Below are 20,411 nucleotides of genomic sequence, written 5' to 3'. Positions count from 1 at the left end.
TGACCATACCCGGCCGATGTAACTATCAGCCTCAAATGCAACTTTAGTCTCCTCTAATTGTCCAAAGACCTGCTTGCTCCCTTCCACCAATCAAACAATCTGAGAACGGTAAGTTGCAATGATGGCCGGAAGACGGGGTTTCTACTAAAGAGACTGAGACCTCCTAGGCCTGCAGCTTACCTACTATTACATAAGATATTCCTCCCATGCAGTAATTGCAATTTTTGCAGCCAGCAGCCAGAAGCCAGTGTTACTCGATCAGGTTACTCTCGGCTAAGTGTCGTGTTTATTGTTTGTGTTGTTGAACTAGATTGAGCCCCCGGTCGCGGTTGCAAAGTCAAATCAAATCACTGCAAACATGCTTTCTTGTGTCGTATTGACACACTTGCACGTGCCACAGCCGCCATCCACCTGGGACTAACAACTAGCAAATACTGAATGTCCCTACAATAATCCAGGTCAATGCAACTCCGTGAAGGAGATTCTCACAATCATCATGGAAAATGTGCCTCCTCGATATTCTTGTCTAGCAATCCCATTTAACCTGGGAAACTTTCGAGTTGCATGCACTCTGGGGCGCAGCAGGCCCAGGGGTTGCGGGTATGTCGGCCTCAAAAATTCCACGCTATCGGACAATCGGCAAAGCTTGCAGTCTAAGAAGAGCTCAATTCCGGTCGTATTGCTCAATTGAATGTTAAAGGACTTTTAGCAAGTTTCACGTCATATTTGCACTTGAGGGTTCTCAGGCCATAAGTTCACGCGACATGGATGATTTGCTGCCGACATCCGATTTCAATTTATTGAGATGCGATCATTGAGCTCTGCAGATTCATTCCAACCGCTCATGGTTTTGCAACATGGTGATATGTAGTATATAGCGCCAAGTGCACTCGCATGATAACTTCTTGTGTGGTCATCCTTCGGGGTATCAAGTAACAGGCGACGAGAAAGCCGACTTCCGAGGATAAGATAAGATGCCGTGAACCTTGTCAATGGAGAATTTGCAGGGCGTTTGATTTAGAAGGGGCGCATTCTTTATAATCGTTCTGCCTGTCAAATGGGACTACGAGGTACCTCGGAATTCAACTTATCAGGGCAGTGTTAGCAACGCCCGCGAGTAGATTGCGAGCTCTGGCAAGCTCAGTCCGCAAACGTACCTACCTGAAATGAACGAAAGCGATTTCCACATAAGATTTTCGCCTTCGCTTCTTGCTTCTATACGCATCCATAGTTTTCGGCTGTCGATGACCCGTCAAATGTGTCGATGCTGACGCCGCAGGGTCGAAGAGCACAGGAGGTTCTAAAAGTATGAACCGACGTGATCGCCACCTTGAAGTCACTGTTAAAACTCTGCTTGCCCCTACCATACTGCTAAAGATTTGCATGCCAATATATAAAGCCTCATGAATAATCATGTGACACCTGCCTGGGCATATTTCTGGGTGAAGCGGGCTTGCTAGGTATTATGACAGTGTGCAGTAAATGTTCACTCGTTAACAGCGTAAGCTTTTAGCTGCCAGTGATTAGCTTCTTCACTACTTTCCTGTTTCTCTTGAAAGATAAAGACATACTCAATGTTACCCAAGTGAAAAATAAGACTCAAGTTGGAAGCTTTACCATCCCACACCACGCGGACACGTACGTTCCTTCCATGTGAGAGCCTCTTTCGTCAAGTTGTCAAGTACCTTACTTCAATAGAATCTCATGAAGAGGCAGAGAGACAACACAAAAGATCGTGATTAGTTCATATTACATTATAACTCCACTCAAATGTACATGGAACATGAAATTGGCGTATGTTCGGGTTGCTATGAGTCGTGAAACTGTTTGATGAAATAGGAGGCTTTGGTAGACAGACATGTAACCTTTTGGCAATATCTATCAACTAACAGATGGTCTGACGAAACATCTGATATCATGAAAGGCTCTTTTGTTAGGTGCCCAATTAGGAATCGTCTGGAAGTAGCGATATTGGCGTTTGGTATATATCTCATTCACAAGATGCTTATCTCACCGATGGATGATAACCAAGTGCTCGTCAAAGAGGCTTCCACCGCGAAATACGTTTGTGTTCTGCTTCTCGGGGAGAATGTACTTAGAGCATCCTGCAGGTCGTTTTCGGGTGGCAATTGCATTATAATGACATCTAGTTGGATAGAAATACTCGAGAACAGTATATTATTGGCAGGGTTCTTGGGGCGACCTGCAGGATGCACCCCAGTGTGGTGCCACGAACTTTCTTCTGTCGACACAGATGTCAATCACCCGCCTTTCTCGGCCACCTTCTTACTTTCATCTTCAAATGTCATTTCAGGACTTTTACCGTCCACGTTACATCTCAAATCCTGCACAAGGCTTGTAAGGCGAAGACCTGACAACCACTGCGTTCTCGAATTGCTCTTGGCATCAATCCGCCTCTTTAGGCTCAGCATGACAATGATCATCAGATGGCTAGTTATTTTCTACATCGCGGTTTTTCTGGTCATGGTTGGCTTTGCCGCTGGAGAGGATGACCTTTCCGACTTCTACAATGATCTAGTTACAGATCTTGTACCGTTCCTGTCTCTTTTCGGCGAGTCCATGACCAAGCAATATCTCAGTGAAAGCATCAGTGGGTGTGACTACCTCATCTTTGCCATGGGCCCGATCGACGTTCTTACGACCATCATTCTCGTCATTCGACTTTGTGGCTATTCATGGCTCAAAGCGTTTATCGGACGATCTTAAGAAGGGACCGCAATAGTTGAGGCAGAGCTTTGCACGTCGACAAGCTGCGATGTCTGCGAACTTTGAAATCATGGAGGCATCGCTCGAGTCCTCGTTAGACCCAAACTTCTAGAGTTGATCTACATCCCATCATCCCATTGCCACAGCCGCGGAGGATTGGAGGAGGAACTCCAAATATTCAGACACTATCTCCAGTAGAACCCCGACGATCCTGATCATTGGAGTGAGAAGAAGTCCTTCAGGCTCGGCTCATGATTCAGTGGTATTTTGTGGCTTTGGACCTTAACCATAGATAAATGAGAAAGAATGGATAGAGACGACCTGGAGGCCAGCAAACGCAACGATGATATCCACAGGGATTCGGAGGCGCCAAACAACGACGGACATCCAACCACACATGGACGTGGACTTCCCCCAGCCTCGCAGAACCCACCAAATCTCTCCCTGAACATCGGTATCGTTCATTTGAGCCCTTGGGTTCTGTATGTAGCTGTGACTGTGGAATCCATCCTCCAAGGTGGCGTAGTAGTTCTCGCTGGCCTAGACGCCTGGGCCGTTGGGTGGGACTTGGCTGCCAGTAACTCGGCCAACAAAGGCGCCCCGATCCTATTCGTTATAGGAACCATAATCATGTGTTGTGGCTTGATTACCTGTGCTTCTCTCATCGGAAAAAGCACAGAAGAGATCGAACACCAGAAAGGGTTGAATTCCCGCCTCATTTGGTTACAACTTCGTCAAGTTATTGGTGATCAGAGCTTTGACCCATTCGCATTCTTCGAAACGACAAAGAAACCTGTCAAAGTATGGATATGTTCAGCAAGGAAAACGAAAGAAAGCCATATGCTGGAACCATTATCGGCCCGAGATAAGGAGAACTCACAGATTCGAAAGTCGTCTCCACAGCAGGGGAACCAGAATCTGGGTTTAAAAAAGCCAATGACAGTGTCTGACAGAGACGAAAGCTCCGTTGTCAAAGCTTCTCCAAAGGGAACCTTCACCACCTCGGAGAACAGCAGCATGGCGAATTTTGAAACCTCCTCGCTGCTATCTGTTGCTGCTGTTATCATCGGATATGTTTTACAATCCACTGGTTTACGAAAAATGAGAACAAGGATCTCCCTTGTGCAGCTGGGAATGACTTTGCTGATGAGTATGCCAGATGAGCCATACATAACCGAACACGCAAATTTGAAGGATGAATAAAGCTTATCTCGAAGAGTCGTCAACTTGTGGTGGTCGGAGAGGCCATCCATAATCATAAAGCCCGCTCTATCTTCACCCTACGAGGATCTGATCAATCTAACGTCCCATCGACAAATACTTTCAATTCGAGAGAGACTTGCTCATCTCACCGGTAATATTCCTGTATCAGATCTGGCCAGAAAAGAAGAATTTCAGAACTGGGATGACAGATATGTCAAAGTTCGGGCAAAGGCAAAAGGCATAGCTGCCACAATTTGCAAGATTGCCAATGATTGTTTCCCTATCCACGAAAGGCGAAATAAGGCAAACATCAACCTCAAAATACCGAGCATCATCCAACGCAGCAGCAAAATACTCCATGATTTTGATAATGAAGCAGCTGAGATTTCTCTCAGAGTCCCTGATGATGGGTCTTCAATCAGTTACACGATGGACGCGGCACGCCTCGAGGCGGTCTTGGGCCCCAGTATGTGGGCGCTTATTTTGAGGAACCACTCAACATTCGGAGAGAAAGCCACAGACGACCAATTCGAGTATGCTAGAGCAATCTATTGCGGACCAGATAGCAAAACGGAGATAATACTTTGGCACCCTCATACCATGATGGCATCCAAAGGGGCTGTGTTTCAATTCAACGCGCGCGAAAATCATGGTCTCTTGGATTTTATAGCAGACTTCTTTAGATTGCCAGGGAAAATTCATCTGGAAGGCTATGACGGAAGAAGAATCAAAGGCTAGGAGAAGCCAAATAGAAGAGTGTGAGCCTACACCAGGAAAGGTTCTTCGACTTTGGGGCTGGACCGCCCTGATAGAGAATCTGATGGAGACAAACGCCAATGGAACCGAGGACGATATCGTATCAACTGAACTCACATTCGTTCGGACGAAAAACTCACTGCTTGAAATCTGTGCGCAAGAGCTTTTCACAAGTCTACTAGTTGGGCTCAAAGACCATCTGTTGAGAAGCGTTTTTGGAAGCATCCATCATGATGTCGACTGGGGTATCGTTATTCACAGGCTGTGGGACTGTAATTTGAGAAGTTCTTTTGTGGAAACGTTAGCAGATGCATTCGTAGATGCCGATCTCGGAACACCGCAAGTTCCTATCTAAGCTGACACCCCACCGCAAAACTCACCAACAGGCTACGGAGCACATACTCATCATCACTGAACTGGTGTCTTCCCTCGAACCAAAACCGTCAGACGAGGCTATAGGGCCTACAACCATGGTCACTGAAACGACATTTTCCCTCGAATCAAAGTGGTTGGACAACGTGGTATCTAACTTGGCAAATATAGTCAACTCTGAGGTTCACAAGAGCCGACTATCCTTGAAGAAACTTTTCCCTGCCCTCATGGTAGCTGCGAGAGAAGGCCTAGCTGGCGTTTTATGCATCTTGTTGAACCTTCGCGTTGATCCGAACTAGATTCTTAGAGAGGGATCGCCTATTTATATTATTCTTCAGCATGGCCACGAAGTATGTGCAAGAGTTCTTATTAGCTTTGGAGCTTTGATACGCGAGCCTCTGGTCAGACTTTGAACTTCGATAAGTCAAGGTCGAGCTCCAGAACTAGATATGTTGCGTTTGGCTATACTACGGACGGACTTTGATCTCTCAGCGGAACGCAAAAACACAGTCGCCTTGATTTTAAAAACGTTCAAGATCCGACGTTATGAATTGGTTTTAGCGATGGCGCTGGCCTCGGCATTTCCGCGACACGACCATCATGGTATATCCATCCTTTCCGTACTAGTTGATCATGGGGCCGACATTGGCATCAGTCCGGTATATGTCCTCTCGAGCCCTGAAATATCCTCTAGTACTGGCAGGGCCCCGTTGCTGAATGCATGTCTTGAAAACGAGAAATTTATTTACAGATATGGGCACCAGATGATACTTTGGGCGTTATCTGACAATTCAAATTATGCCTATGTTGCGCAAGAGTTATTCCAACGTGGCGTACAGCCTGATCAACCACTTGCGACCCCCTATACTCACACAGCACTTAATCTTGCTGTCAAATGGCCGGCTGCCCTGGGAATCTTTATCTCAGATGAAAATATACATCCCAATATTGAAGTGAAGAACGGTGCAGGCCACACGCCCTTATGTAAGGCTGTTTGCAAAGGCGAGTATAAATCAGCGACCTTGCTCCTGAACAATGGGGCTTCGCCGGAACCCATCGGCCGTGGACAGAGACCCATGGACTGTAGGATTCACAACAAGGATGATCGAATGGTGAGACTTCTTTGGGATAAAGGTGCAAGCATCAAGTCTGTTGGTAAGGCCCAGCATAGGGCGGTGAGGACGAAAAGCCAGTGGCAGTTGGAAAGGCTATTGAATTCATGGGCCGAGAACCCGAGTTGAGTTAGGAAGTTTACAGAAGTTGAATATTCTGAGATTGGGGTGCTTGGCGCGCTTTGACAGGGCATGGATGCAGTTGAGGGTTTGGGTAAGAACTTCGGATGTTGAAGACGCACCTGGACGGTGAACGACGCTGTCATGGTCTCAAGGATGTTGGCGGTCTAGGAAAGGGTTTGGCGGTTCTTTTATCATGAAAGCAACGGATGTAGGCGTTACATAAGTCGCTGGACCAAAGCCAACTCGCTACTAAGGGTCAAGCCGGCGGCTACGTAAGAGCGATACAATGGGGTCTTGGTACAATTGTACTTCAGTTTCGTTTGGATTTCGGCCTGCAAAGAACGTTTCGTATGAGTCGCGTACACGGGGAACAACAGTCTGTATGCTTATCATTCTTTTCGACTGCTCCTCAAATTTATGCTTGGTGAAGTAATTCGCACCGCATAATAATCGTATACCTAAATGCCTGTGATATCTGGTAAAAGCTTGTTCATGGTGGAAAAATGACCTTGACTCTACCAATAAGTTTCAGCTTGCTTTCCCGCGGAACGCGATATGCTGCCATATCCCTGCCGCATGTAGCAGGCCGTGGTGTCAACGAATACTCATCTATCAGAAGCAAGATTCCAGACTACACCTCCAGAATGTTCATTCGGAGCTTAGGAAACGGAAGCCTCCATGTTACGAGTCGACTTCCTTTTCAGTCAAGACGGCAGAACAAATGCACGATTCACTAGACCGCGATCCTGCTATGCCGTCATGGTTTCATGGACGTCCTGCGTTCTTGTGGACAAGTGTCTATCGTTGAAACAATAGTCGCTGACGCGGAATCAATGGCTTGCTTTTCATTGATGACGAGCGGCAAGCATGTGTTCGATTTTTCCGATCATCCCTTACCAGACCACCGGTCGGCAGCCTGCCAAATGCAAGCCGAAACAAAACAGCCAGCCCAGCAGGTGGCAAGGCACCGTGGAAGAAGACCGAAGATCTCGTTGTCGGTTGTTCAGAGCGGGTCAGGGGGTGAAGGCGCCTGCGGGGGTGGCCAAGCTTTGTGTCAAGTAACGGGCAGAGTGTGCCCAGCCGGCCGCGAGCGAGAGATGGAATGGAATGCTGGACTGGGTCGACTGGAGCAGACAACGTTGGGCCCTGAGCCGAGCCAGGATGGGAGCGGCCAGGGCGTTTGTGAATGGCAATGGTGTTCGTGGTCGGGGGAAGCCGAGGTACTCCGTAGGGTACCGATGACTTGTCCGTGCCGGTGGCCCGGTATCCCTGACCCGCCCCCGTCGCAGATATATCGGTAAAGTGGCCGTCCCTCCCGCTTGGGTCCAGATACTTGAGTCATCTTTCCAGTCGCCTATGATTTGCTTGAAATCGTACGGCCGAAATAATCACGATACAGCGGCCAGTCTTTGGGCACGTTTTGAGGTAGATCAGCAGGCAATGGCATGCATTGGAGAGATTCATCTCAAAAGAGTGTGATAATTGGCACTAACCCATAAGGTAAGAAAACATGCTTAACTGAAGCACAAAAAAAAAAAAAAAAAAACCTCCCAGAACCAAATAACCCACAGTAATAACACAGCCTCCTGCGACTAATGGAAGCGAGTCTTGCCATACTTGTCAATATGAGGCCTCTCGCCGGCGAGGCAAGTAACCCGACCGTCCAACTGCTGCTTAGTGTCCATGCCATTAGGCCACTCGATCTCCATCTCCTCTCTCTTCTTGGTCTTGGGCTTGCCATCACTCACACGAAGCTTTTCAAAAAACACATAGGCCGCATAAAACACACTGCTGGTGTTGCCGGACGCGGGCCCCTTCTTGTTCATGAAATTGGTGAGCAGGTTGGGAGCAATCTTGTGGTCTGATCCAGCGGGGTACGCGGCCTTGACGATGGCGCGTAGGAAGGCTGCCTTTGTGACGCCTTCTTTTTGGAGGATGGCGCGGATCTTGGTGCGGACTATGTCACAGGTATCGAAGACGGGGACGCGCATCTCACCGTCACCGGGAAGATGGATTTCAGAGAGGTCCGGCAGGGATCCTTCTTGTCAGCAGCCTTTTTGGTTGCCTGCTTCTTGGAAGCCGGCGCAGCGGCGGCGGTGTCATCATCACCGTCGGCAGCGGCGTCCGACTTGCGCTTGCGGGACTTTGGGGCCGGCTTTTCGGCGGACTGGACGTGTCACGATGTCAGCTTTGGGAGCTGTGTCACGGCAATGGATTCTGCAGGCGATAGAAAAGAAAACACTGGCATCCAAATCGGAACAGATGACAGTCATGAAATGGCACGATGAGACACATATGCTTTGAAAGTGTCGAGATGTTATGCGCAATTGCGTACCTTTGCGGCCGTGTTTTGGCCCACGACGCGGTTCGCGTCAGCCTCACCCAACGGGGTGGGCGCCAGCGGCAGTAACCTTCTTGGGCGGCATTTTCAAGAACGTTGCGGAGTACGGAGACGGACACGGCTCCGGCGAAGTGGGCGGCAGAGGTTTCCGAGTCGGATGATGATTGTTGGATGGTGACAATTTCGGCGCCTCTCTAAAGTGTCTGGTGGAAGTGGTTCTATCCTTGTGTGTAAGCTCCTACACAGTAGCCAAAAAAGCTGCCTACGTAAGAGACGCGTCGAGTGGGACGGTTTCGGTAAGTGGCCGGCAGGGGGCCCCAAAAGTCACGGTAGGTGGGAGGGACGGGGGCCAGAGGGGGGAAAGAACATTGATGGAAGTATAACGTCATCGGATAAACAGACACGGGATGAGGCAGGGGAGCACGGAGATATTGATCCATATGCACTTTAAACAGATTGGTAGAAAGTGGTGAGACAGGGAGGCACCTCCTTTTTCGATCCAATACCCGTCCTATTGGAGAGGAATGAGGAAAGAATTGGAAAATACTGGAAAAATTGGGAATGGGCAAGAAGCACGGGCCGGTTCAAGCGAGGGGCTCGGAAGGCAGAGGCTGGCGATGCCGTGCAGGACACTTGGAAGGAACAATCAAAATAAATTGAATAGAGGAGAAAAGGAAGAAAGAAAGGGACATTTTTGGCCCATGGCTGCCAAGAATTGATGATGGGTGGATACATCGAGGAGGGAAAGGCACTGACCGAGATCCAAGGATCCATCTAGCTCCATCCTTGTGGCGGTACGTACCCACGAGAACGTGGAGAGGAAGGAGGTGGAAGTGGAGGTTGCAGTTTCAGGCCGCGCGAATTTGGGTCTCCAGGAAGGCGCAAGGATGGCTATCAATGATTTTAACGAGCAAACGATTTGTTTGCTGGCAGGAAGGAACTTCCTGAATCATCAATGGCTCTTTCTTAGAACAGACGCGGGTGAGATAAGCCTTGGTTGGGTCGTCCGAACTTGCGCTCAGCGGCAAGAGCCCATGCGGTCATGCTTTCACGCAGCTGTCCGGCCTGCCTGCTGCCCCTGGAGCCACTGCGGACATGACGGTCCAAAAGAGGAGGAACCTTGCAACACTATTGGCCACTCCTTCCCGTCGAGTTCGGAAGTCCTTTGGGATCCCGATAAGTCAGCAGTGGGAGTCCGAAGAAAAGTCGAGAATGGGGGAAGAAAAAAAGAAAAAAAAAAGAGGGTATTGGTCCAGGCACAGAGTTGCGGCTGCACCCTGCGGGAAGCAGGAGGCGACGATCAGCAAGAAATCAAATCCTCTTCCGGCTGCACCCCTGACCAGACCGAGTTCATCGACCAGCAGCAATGAGCAATTGAGCAAGGCATGGTTGCATGGCCAGCATTACCCCTTGGTAACACCACGAGGGGCACTGCACTGCACTGCACTGCAGAGTCCGGACACACACCAAAGAGACAGATTTTTTTACTCGCCTGAACCCCGTCGAGCACAGATCGAGACCTTTTCACAAAGTCGCAAATAGATTGCTGTCCCGAAGCCCAACGACATGCGCTCACCACGCAGAGTCCCAGACTTTCCCTGTCAACCACGCCTGCGCTGTTAGAACTTGGCGGCAGTTGACCCTTTTCTTTCCACCTTTTCATCTCGATTCTCGGCTTTTCCACCATTTTCATCGTCGAGATTCTCACCGCTCGCGCAAGCGCCCACCGGTAGTTCCACTGCGTCCCGTGAATTTCGAACTAGAAAGGCAATGGCTACGGGGGCAAATGGCCTGTTGCCCGTTATTGATACGAAGCCTGCATACAAGTCCGTATCGAGGTTGACCAGCTCCCGAATCGAGCGCCAGGCTCCACGAACAGATCCGCTGCTTCGAGAACAGACACCAGGGGGCTTGACGATGTTCACAGTTCGGCTCCGTCGTCCAAGATTCCAAGTCGGAGTTCAAGCAGGGAGCCAAACATTGGACTGAGGACTCTGGAGATGAGCACCAAGCATCGCCAAGCCTGCCATGCTTGCTTGTTGCGAACAGCTGGATATGCTGGATCATCCATCAACAAGGCGTCAAGCCCTAAGTATTACGGCCTGCATCCCTCCTTACCTCATCACAGACGTGCCAACCCGTTTCCTCCACCGCTATCCACCCCAGTTTGCTTCTTTACCCGCCTCGACTCGTCATCCCTCCCGAGCTTCAATCTCCAAGTCTCCAGTCAATCGGGTATCGGCTCACACTGGAACTCGTCCAGACCTGGCCTGCATGTACCCAGTCAGCCAGTCAGCCAAGGGTCACTCGCTTTTGCCAGCCAAGCACTGCCCTGCTGCCAGTATCAGCGGCAGAAGCAAACTCGACCAGCCAGCACTGACCACCCACCTCCCCTTTTCCAACGCTCAGACGAACTGCCATCCCGTCATCTTCAATCTCATTTCTTCTCCTCACTGCCACTTATGCTTACTGCAAGCTTGGCTTAACCTTTGCTAACTGACCCAATATGATGTGGGCGTAAGTGCGCTTCGGCTCATTGACTCCGAACTAACGTGCCAACCCACGACTTAATGCCTCTGTCAGTCCCAAGGAGGCTTGCCGGCCCCTAAGCTTAACCTAGGGTGGATCATTCATAGATCTTCACAGCAGATGCTACTATGATTTTCGATGTCGCTCATATGCCACCTTAGAACCAACAGACATGTCTTACCACTCCCGACAAGCGAGCAACAAGATGCCCGCCATAACTGCGCCGCTTTGGCGCCTCAGATCTGTTTACCGCGCCGCCAGCGGCCAACATACAGTAGGTCACCTTGCTCCAACCCTGCACTGCGGGATACAACAAGTCACCACCTTCATTTATGCTGAAACGGCTTGATCTCGCCATGGCTGCTCGGCATGGCCACCGCCCCCGCTTGTTTCCCGCCTTTCCACCTATGGGCACGTTTCCAGCCGCGATGGCCTCGCTTCGGCTTCTGCTTGCGGTTCTAGATCCCGGGATAACAACGGGGGGTAGACGCCGGCCCCACGGCCCCCTTCCTTTTCCATGCAGGGTGGGCGCCTCCTGCTTCAACGTCGAACCCCGCTGCCTTACGATTCCACTTGATCACATTCACAATCCGTTCGCAATCAACTTGTGCCTGGCCAACGTAACCTGGACACCGCCTGGCCACGGATTTGCACAGGGACTCCTTGGACACGACCCCTGGCTCTGCTCCGTGAGGGACGGAGACGGGACCGCAGTGGTCCTAGCATGGCTTACATGGGATGAGAATCGGTGTTGTCTGTCTCCTGATGGGCGTGGTCGAAATTGCTTGCATCCACGCAACGCAGGTGTGCGCCACGACCCACGACCATGAGCGCTACTCCAGGCCATCTCGAGATATAAGGTCCTCTCCTCTTCGTTCATATCGTCTGCTTTTGCTCTCTTTCTCCTCATCCAACAGGCTCTTTCCCGCAGCTTTCCATTCCCACACTCTTTTCCGCTTTTCAGCACATTTCTTTCATTTGAATACTTCATTGATTGAAGTTCACTATCTTTACGACTTGAAGTCAATATCCACTCTTTCCACGAACGAAAACTACATCCAACAATACCAAACTCAACACTTTTGGAAAATCTGCAAAAATGCCTTCCTTCAAGAACTCCGCTGTCCTTTCCGCCATTGCCGGCGCCGCCTCTGTCATGGCCCACGGTCACGTCAACTACTTCACCGATGGCTCTGAGCAGTTCGCCGGTTACGACGTCACCTCGCTCCCCTACATGAGCAGCCCCCCCGACGTGTAAGCAGGCCAGCATCTTGTTCAAAGCAACTTTGATATTGACAATTTTGTAGCTACGGCTGGAAGAACACCGCCACCGACAACGGCTTCGTCGACCCCTCCTCCTACGCCGCTGCCGACATCATCTGTCACAAGAACTCCGAGAACGCCAAGCTCACCGCAAAGGTTGCCGCTGGTGACAAGCTCCAGATCTTCTGGAACACCTGGCCCGAGTCCCACAAGGGTCCCGTCATCGACTACCTCGCGTCCTGCGGCACTGACTGCTCTACCGTCGACAAGACCTCCCTCGAGTTCTTCAAGATCGCTGAGGCCGGTCTCGTTGATGCCTCTGCCAACAAGTGGGCTTCCGATGAGCTCATTGCTGCCAACAACTCCTGGGCTGTCACTATCCCCACTTCCCTGAAGCCCGGCAACTACGTTCTCCGCCACGAGATCATTGCTCTTCACTCCGCCGGTCAGGAGAACGGTGCTCAGAACTACCCCCAGTGCCTCAACATTGAGGTCACCGGCTCTGGCTCTGACCTTCCCGCTGGTACCAAGGGTGAGGCCCTCTACAAGGCCGACGACGCCGGTATCCTCATCTCCATCTACAACTCCCTGACCAGCTACTCCATCCCCGGCCCTGCCCTTCCCTCCGTCTTCGGTGGCTCTGGCTCCGGCTCCGGCTCCGGCTCTGCCTCCGCCGCTCCCGCCGCCACCTCCGCTGCTGCCTCCACCTCTGCTGCTGCCGCTTCTTCCACCGCCCCTGCTGCCACCTCTGCTGCCGCTGCCACCACCACCGCTGCCGCTGAGGCCGTCGCTACCTCCGCCCCTGCCTCCAGCTCCGTCTCTGCCCAGCAGCCTGCCGCCACTGGCAAGCCCTCCTGCGCCGAGAAGCGCAAGCGCAGCCTGGCCCGCCGCATGGCCCGCCAGCACGCCCGTGACGTTGTCCGCCGCGTTTAAATTTCGCATCTCAATTGAGAGCGAGAGGAGAGGACTCCCAGAGAACCTTGAGCCACTTTGGCAACGAGGGTAGCTCAACCGACTAGGCTCATAAAGACATGATTGCTTTGTTGGACTTTTTTCAATTGTATATACTATAACGACACATGTTGGTTTTCGTGTACAACACCGACGTGGATCTTGGACAAAAAGACTTCTACCTTTACTACCTAGCTACGTACGGCCGTGCCGGAGTATACTAGACGAATGGAAAGGGCGGACTAGAATGGTCCTGCTTATACACTTCACTCAATGTTCCATCGCTTCTGTGACTGAATCTGTCCTGTGCCTGAATTTTGATGAAGAGTCTCTATTGTCGGTGTTATGATGGGGGGGCTTCGACTCTCTCTGAATGCGGTTTAATTCGCCTTAATTATGTTACTAATCACCCCATACGACATGGACCAGCCAGAAAGGCGAGTAATCAGCCCGGCAGATCTGTGGGGCTTTTCTCTCAGAGAGTGGAGAGCGATCCCTTTCCTGGCAGCTCGGTGCCTGTTCCCTCTTCATATAAAGCATCGAGGATCCTGTATCAGGTGAACACTTTGTTGGAAACGGTGGCTGTTTTTCTCAATCCATGTCTCGTCCGAACTTTGTTTCTCTTTCGGGTTTCCCCCTTTGGTGTTGGAGCGTGCTTGATGGATGGTCTGTGGGCGCCGGGTCACCCGAAGATTTGATCGAGGAGTTTGCGACTCGCTGATTCATGGCCTTTAGGGTTCGATGTGGTCTCATTGGAATGCATTTCGCCGGGTTGTTGGCTGTTGGGTAATTGTACCTTATGCGTTTATACAAAAACCATTGCTCGGGTTGAGGATTCTGTTCATATCGAGGTCTCATTCCTAAGCTGATAGTCATTTACATCTCGTTGCTAACACTTGAAGAGTGTACTGCAGTATCTTCCAAGTGATTCAAAACATCTACGTAAAAGCTTGATTCTCACAATGCAGACGATGCAGTATGCTTTTGGCTCTTCTCTCATGATTGTACGGGCAGCGCGGGCTTCCGTTTGGACGAGTACGCGGATATCATGGATCATGGACTACCTGGAAACCATCGGCCTCGTGCACTCTGTGTCAGAGGAACTTTGGTATTAATTTAAAAATTGCTCGATCTACTTTTCGAGTGAGGATCGCAGCAAGCCGTTTCTCATTTAAGGATCCGAGCTTGCGTCAGGCGTCTCACTGAGCTGCTGTATGGGATGCTTTGACGTAGTAGACGGTAGCATTCATAGTGCCCCTCACGCGAACGATGCTCATCCGGTGATCTATCCTTCGCTTCCCATGGGCCAGGCAAATCTACCCCTATAAGGCTCTCGACTCATTGGAAGGTAAAAAGATCCTAAGCAACACTTCACTTAACGCAACGCAGACATCCATTAGCTACCATGATGAGTTACGACACTAATACTAGTCAACCAATTGAAGGGCAAGAGCAATTCTGATGGCTTTGGGTGGAGCGCTACTTATATGCTTCGGATCCGGGGCCCCATAAGACAGTTCCATCTATCTAGTAAATACTACTCTCATCCATCAAGATTATCGTGGCAAGGGAGTTGATTGTACTGCGTCACTGGGATTTTGATGCGACTTATAAATGATATACGTACCTGCTCGCGAGATGTCGGACTTAACTATACAGCCATAATTTTCTATCATGCGCCGCATTACTTCCCTGCAGGTCCTAATAATGTGGCGTAGGATGGTGATGCCTGACAACAGTCAGAACTGCAGTCGCTATTGGCTCCTTCGAACGATTTCGCTTATCGCTCGGCATGAAGATGTTGCATGGTTTTTAATCATCGGTATTGCTCAAACACGCTTCATCTTAGCCCAATCATTGACGAATGGTCGACTCAACTCATGCACAGCAGGCTTTGATGTCTTCTTGACCTCATCTTTTTGTCTACGTCGCACATGAGTGACATAGATTTGAGGTTTACAAGAGGCCCGCGCTCGATTGTAGTACAAGTTCAAGTATAAGACTTGAGGGCCAACCCTAGTTCCGCCAAGGGAGGCACGACTTGCCCACCCCGGCCTCATAGAGAGTCGTAGTCGTTTGGAAATGAAGATGGCTCAAGTGCCGGGTTTGTGTTTCCTAGAGAAGGATCGGTCTCGGCGCCCCAAAAGAGATTTACCATGCCGCGACGAAACGATGGCTCGCCCACGCCAAGATAAGCCCTAAAGCAGTCGCGAGATGGGATGTGTAAATTCGTCGATTAATCGCTCACTCGCTGCTTGATCTCGCATCGCCGACACTCCATAAGATTGAAAGCTGAAGAATTAAAGCAATGAAGTCATCTTGAGACCCGGTAATAATGCCATGAGTGACACGAATCTTAGACCCGGACCGCCACGCGAGACGGATTGAAGATTCCCCGCAAAAAACGGAAGTAGCTAGCTGCACGTCGTGCGACAGACTTTCTGCATCGAGACAAGAAACGTCAGTTCCAGCATCTTGGGACACGGCATCTTATCAGTCGAACGGCAAAAAATCTGACTAGGAAGCGTCATCTTCAGCGGTAATGCCAGTTTTGGCGAAGCGTGAGGAGTTGGGATGGGAAAAAGGAGGGTGAGGACTTGCTGCTTGAGAGGGAGGAGATAAGGACTTGAAGAGCTGCCGTTGCATTCTTCCTTATCTCTTGGCGGGTCCTCCCCTCGCCCCAGCACACTCCCGTGCCTCCGAGGCCCCCTTCCCTTTTCTCCACCCCGCGGCCTTATCTTTTGACGTTCTACGACCACTTACCGAGCAGAGATGCTCAGTTGTAATACATGCCAGGGCTGGAAATCAGGAATCGGCCAATAAAATTCGAGGGAGGAATTATTCAATGGCATTGACTAACACTACTTTGGGGGGGAAGGTCGTCCATGGCAGGGGGTTTGTTATGGTGGTTTGATGCTGCCGCAAGACTTGTGCCCATCCGAAAGCTTGTCTCCCAGAGGCCTGGTTCGATGTCTGCAGTGGGATAAGGAACAGACAAGGCTACAAGGATGCGGATAGTCGATTGATCATTGACTTTTGTAGATAGGGGAGGGTGGTGGTGCAGGTTTTTTGATATACATATGCGCAGGTCCATCCCATCATCGCGTCGATGGAAGAATGTTCTGAATCACTGTGGTTTGGGAGGTTGTTTTTGTCTTTCTAACGATACCCCTAGTGTTTTTCATTGTTCTAATAACCTTCAATTCCAAGCCACTTGGATCATTTGCTTGCGCCACAACATCGAGCCATTACGAAAGACTACAAGTCTGCAACTCACAATGGCAGACTCGGTGAATGAGAAGGAGAAGATTGGCTCATCACCGCGACCTGAGGAGAATGGCATCGGGAAGACGACACAAGAGGTCACACTGACCAAGGATGGCTTCAGCGTACACCCTCAGCCCGTCGTGGGCGACGCCATGGATCCCCTCAACTGGTCCGCGTTCCAGAAGAACACGATCCTCGCCATCGTGATGGCATTGTACGTCTGGTCTCTCGTGGCGCAGCGTCGAACATTGAGACTGACTTGGTTCAATCACAGGTACTTCATGTTCACCTACATCACAACGACAACGGTCCCCTCCTTCCCCGAGCTACAGGAGCAATACTCCCTCACCCTCGAAATGGTCAACTGGACCGTCGCCATCCCGGCCCTCGGCCTCGCCATCGGCCCCTTGCTATGGTCCTCCCCCGCAGACATCATCGGCCGCCGGCCCATCTTCATCGCAGGCACCGTTGTCGCCTTCGCCGCGACCATTGGCGCCGCAAAGGCCCCCTCGTACGGGGGTTACATGGCGGCTCGCCTCTTCCAAGGGCTTGGCGTCAGTCCCGCCGCGACGGTCGGGCTGGCCATCATTAACGACATGTTCTTCGAGCACGAGCGCGGACAAAAGGTCGGCCTCTGGGTTTTGGCCATCGATTTGGGCCTACTTGCTGGTCCGCTGATTGGTGGGTTCGTCGATTTGATCGATCACTACTGGATCCAGTGGATGACAGCCATCTTTTTTGCTGTCATTCTAGTCGCGGAGCTCGCGTTCCTGCCCGAGACTCTGTATCCGAGGGACTACATGCTTTCCAAGACGAAAGGCGTCGTGTCCGCTGCCACAGACGGCGCCGTAGACGAGAAGACTATGGGATCGACGGCGGCGCCAGAGGCAGTGAACGTGACAAGAACAAAGAAGTTGGGTTTTCTGAACGTGAAGCCCGTGCCGGCGATGAAGCATCCCAAGCCGTGGGCGTCGATTGTGCGGTTCGGCAAGTTGTTCAAGTTCTCTGTGGTGCCCATCGCGACGGGGGTGTACTGCTTCGGGTGGTATTGGTGGGTATTGTCGGTCATTACGATGATTCCTGTGGCCTACATTGATTATTCACCGCAAGTCCAGGGGTAAGTAGTGTCGATGGGAATAACCCAAATTGGGCAATGGAAGCTAACAACAGACGTTACAGACTCTTCTTTATCGGGTTGATTGTTGGAACTCTGATCTCGGAAATTTTCTTTTCCGGACAGTTGAGCGACTGGCTTGTGATCAAGCTCGCAAAGCGCAATGGAGGCGTGAAAACTGCCGAGATGCGTCTGTGGCTGGCTTATCCCGCGGCTCTGCTCACTTCCATCGGCCTCATCATCTGGGGTGTGAGCATCGACAAGGCATACCACTGGATGGTCGGACAGGTTGCCTTTGCTCTCTGTATGTTGATCCAAGTACCTTTCTCAAGGAGCAAAGGCTCCTCAAAGCATAAACTGACCTTGTTCTCTAATTATAGTCGGCGCGGGAATTCAAATGGGCAACACTGCCATCTGCTCGTATATTGTCGACGCGTACCCGCTTCAGAGCATGGCTGTGATTACCTTTTACGCGGTGCTCCTCAACCTGAGTGCCTTCATCGATCCCTTCTTCATTGCGCCTTGGGTCACGAATGTGGGCTACACCTGGACATTTGCAGGACACGGTATCATTACCATCTTCTTCTGCATACCGGCGCTGGGTCTGTTGCATAGGTTTGGAGGCGCACTTAGAGCAAAGGCGGGAGAGCCGGACTGGGTTAACCCCGAGTATGATCATGATATTGTGCGGGAAGCTTGATTGTAGACCAAAGGCTTTCTGTAGTAATGCATCATTGAAACTTTGTGACGATGAAATACGCGTATTCACTTATCCTGCCGTAGTTTCGTCTATGACGGAAGTAAAAGAGCCGAGAACGAGAGTTTGATGTTAGCTTAGCAATCTCTACGGTACACACTATGACTTTACCCGTTGACAAAGTTTAGACTATTTCACTCAACTAGATCTCGACCCGAGCTTCTCGTAAGGAGTCCACTTGCATCTGTAGCAGTGGTGGGCGAGTGGGACTTGGCTTCGTTTTGTTCACTACACGCGTTGACCAAGTAGTAGCACTAGTTTATCATTGTTTTCTCAATTACGCTACATCAGGACAACCACAATTCCACCAACCGGAGGTGGTAATCCAACTTTGTGCGGATATCCTGCCCCATAGTTCCCATCGCTTTCACCAAACAGTCTGAATCCAAGTATGCAGGCTCATCAGCCGGATCCTTTGGTGTTTCGCCACCAATACCGTTGAGTATCCGCCCAAGTCTCCGAAGTCGGCCCTTGAGCAACTCGTAAATACACAGATTTGGGATCCCGCCGTTACCGCCGCTTAGACCCGAGTCGCCGACCTGCGGCGCACCTTTAGTTGGTTGCTCGAATGATGGCGATGCGCTGCCGGGAGCAACTCCGCGAAGGAGGACCTTGCCTAGGCTGTCAACGACCCAGTCGATGACAGGGCATAGCATCATCATGAAGTGAGATGAGCCCGGCTCACAGTCCTGGCAGTGTCGGATGGTTTGCTCAGTCTGGTGTATCGAATTCTCAATGTCGAGGAGGATGCCGAGCGGCACTTGAGAATCCATCTCACTTGAAAGTTGCGTGTGGTGGTACACTGACTCCTGTAATTGGCAGATGAGAGAGAAGCAGTTGCAGTCCTTCGTCCTTGTGGAATGTGATGTGTGCTCAGGGACGCTCATTGGAACATTAGTGAGCCGCTGGTGTGTCTCGCTTCCTTGGCTTACATCAGGTGTTGACACCGAGCTTATCTTTGACTGTTCAGTTCCTGAGTGATTTGGATAAGAAATTCCGAAGTCCGGTAGTGAGTCCGGTGTTGAAATGCCCATGTACTGGTGCATTGACTGAGAAGGTGATGATTGTTCCATTGAGAAGCATGATGAAGTGAACGTAGGACTAGGCATATCCAAGGCGAGGAGGTCTTCCATGGGAAAATTTGTGTCGTAAAGGGGACTGCTGATGTCGATGCTGTAAGGTAGCAACCAGTCAAGATCTTGAGGCGCGGGCAAGCACCCCGGACGATTGTTCCAGTTTGATGGTACGCCGTCAAAATAGTCGAGAAGCTTCGCCTCCATGTTTTCGCCAGTTGATGGGGTCGAAGTTCTGCTGTCAGAAAAGTCGGTCACCGACGTGTCTGCCATGCAGTCGATGCTGCCGATACGACTGCTGAGGCTGCTGCCACTGATGCTACCGAAAGAAGCATCACTCGGGCTGGGTGTGCACGGAAGAAAGTCCATTCTGTTGTGGTCTGCTGGGTGTTCCCACATTGGGGTGACGGCGTTGTGCCGTTTATTTGGAACTTTGGGCGGCCTGCCAGCTTTCCGTACTCGACTGTAGACGCAATCTCGCCCACGGCGGAGACAACGATGACATGCTGGTTTTGATTGATCGCATTTCAGCTTTGATCGAGTGCAGAAATCACAAGAGTTTCTTAATCTCCGGGTGTTAACGTCGATGCGGTGCGCCGAGTTTGGGGCTGTGTTCATGTTTGTCATGATTGCGTTGATATGGAAGGTGTTTGTCCGAAATGCCAAGGCGATGGGAGTTGAGTCTCTAGATTTCAGCTGGGTAGGTAAGACCGGTAAATCTATAGCCAAGACAATTGGCGGCGGGGCTACTAGTTTTTGAGTACGGCGGGAGAGATGTCAATTAGTTCTCGGGTCGACTCAGGCCAGTACACTAGCGCGTCTT

The 20,411-nt window shown here is 50.8% G+C and overlaps 3 protein-coding genes across 3 annotated transcripts; 2 read left to right on the top strand and 1 right to left on the bottom strand.

The window, feature by feature from the left end:
• Positions 1-7,885: 7,885 nt before the first annotated feature.
• N0V96_005317 (uncharacterized protein) lies at positions 7,886-8,719 on the bottom strand (the record flags this gene model as incomplete). Its single annotated transcript, XM_065757370.1, has 3 exons — positions 7,886-8,239; positions 8,290-8,460; positions 8,705-8,719. 3 exons carry the CDS (start codon positions 8,717-8,719, stop codon positions 7,886-7,888), a joined length of 540 nt encoding a protein of 179 aa, XP_065614139.1.
• A 3,543-nt stretch (positions 8,720-12,262) lies between these two features.
• On the top strand, positions 12,263-13,359 carry N0V96_005316 (uncharacterized protein; the record flags this gene model as incomplete). The annotated part of the gene is made up of 2 exons (XM_053198812.2): positions 12,263-12,417; positions 12,471-13,359. The coding sequence occupies 2 exons, from the start codon at positions 12,263-12,265 to the stop codon at positions 13,357-13,359; spliced, it is 1,044 nt and encodes a 347-aa protein (XP_053043736.2).
• Positions 13,360-16,655: 3,296 nt separating this feature from the next.
• On the top strand, positions 16,656-18,458 carry N0V96_005315 (uncharacterized protein; the record flags this gene model as incomplete). The annotated part of the gene is made up of 4 exons (XM_053198811.2): positions 16,656-16,858; positions 16,919-17,761; positions 17,824-18,062; positions 18,139-18,458. 4 exons carry the CDS (start codon positions 16,656-16,658, stop codon positions 18,456-18,458), a joined length of 1,605 nt encoding a protein of 534 aa, XP_053043735.2.
• Between the last annotated feature and the right edge of the window lie 1,953 nt (positions 18,459-20,411).

This window comes from Colletotrichum fioriniae, assembly GCF_027942845.1.
Source record: "Colletotrichum fioriniae strain IMI 355084 chromosome Unknown scaffold_5, whole genome shotgun sequence".
Taxonomy (NCBI): Eukaryota; Fungi; Ascomycota; class Sordariomycetes; order Glomerellales; family Glomerellaceae; genus Colletotrichum; species Colletotrichum fioriniae.
The sequence above is the reverse complement of the archived record's forward strand: the minus strand, read 5'-3'. Positions and strand labels throughout refer to the sequence as shown.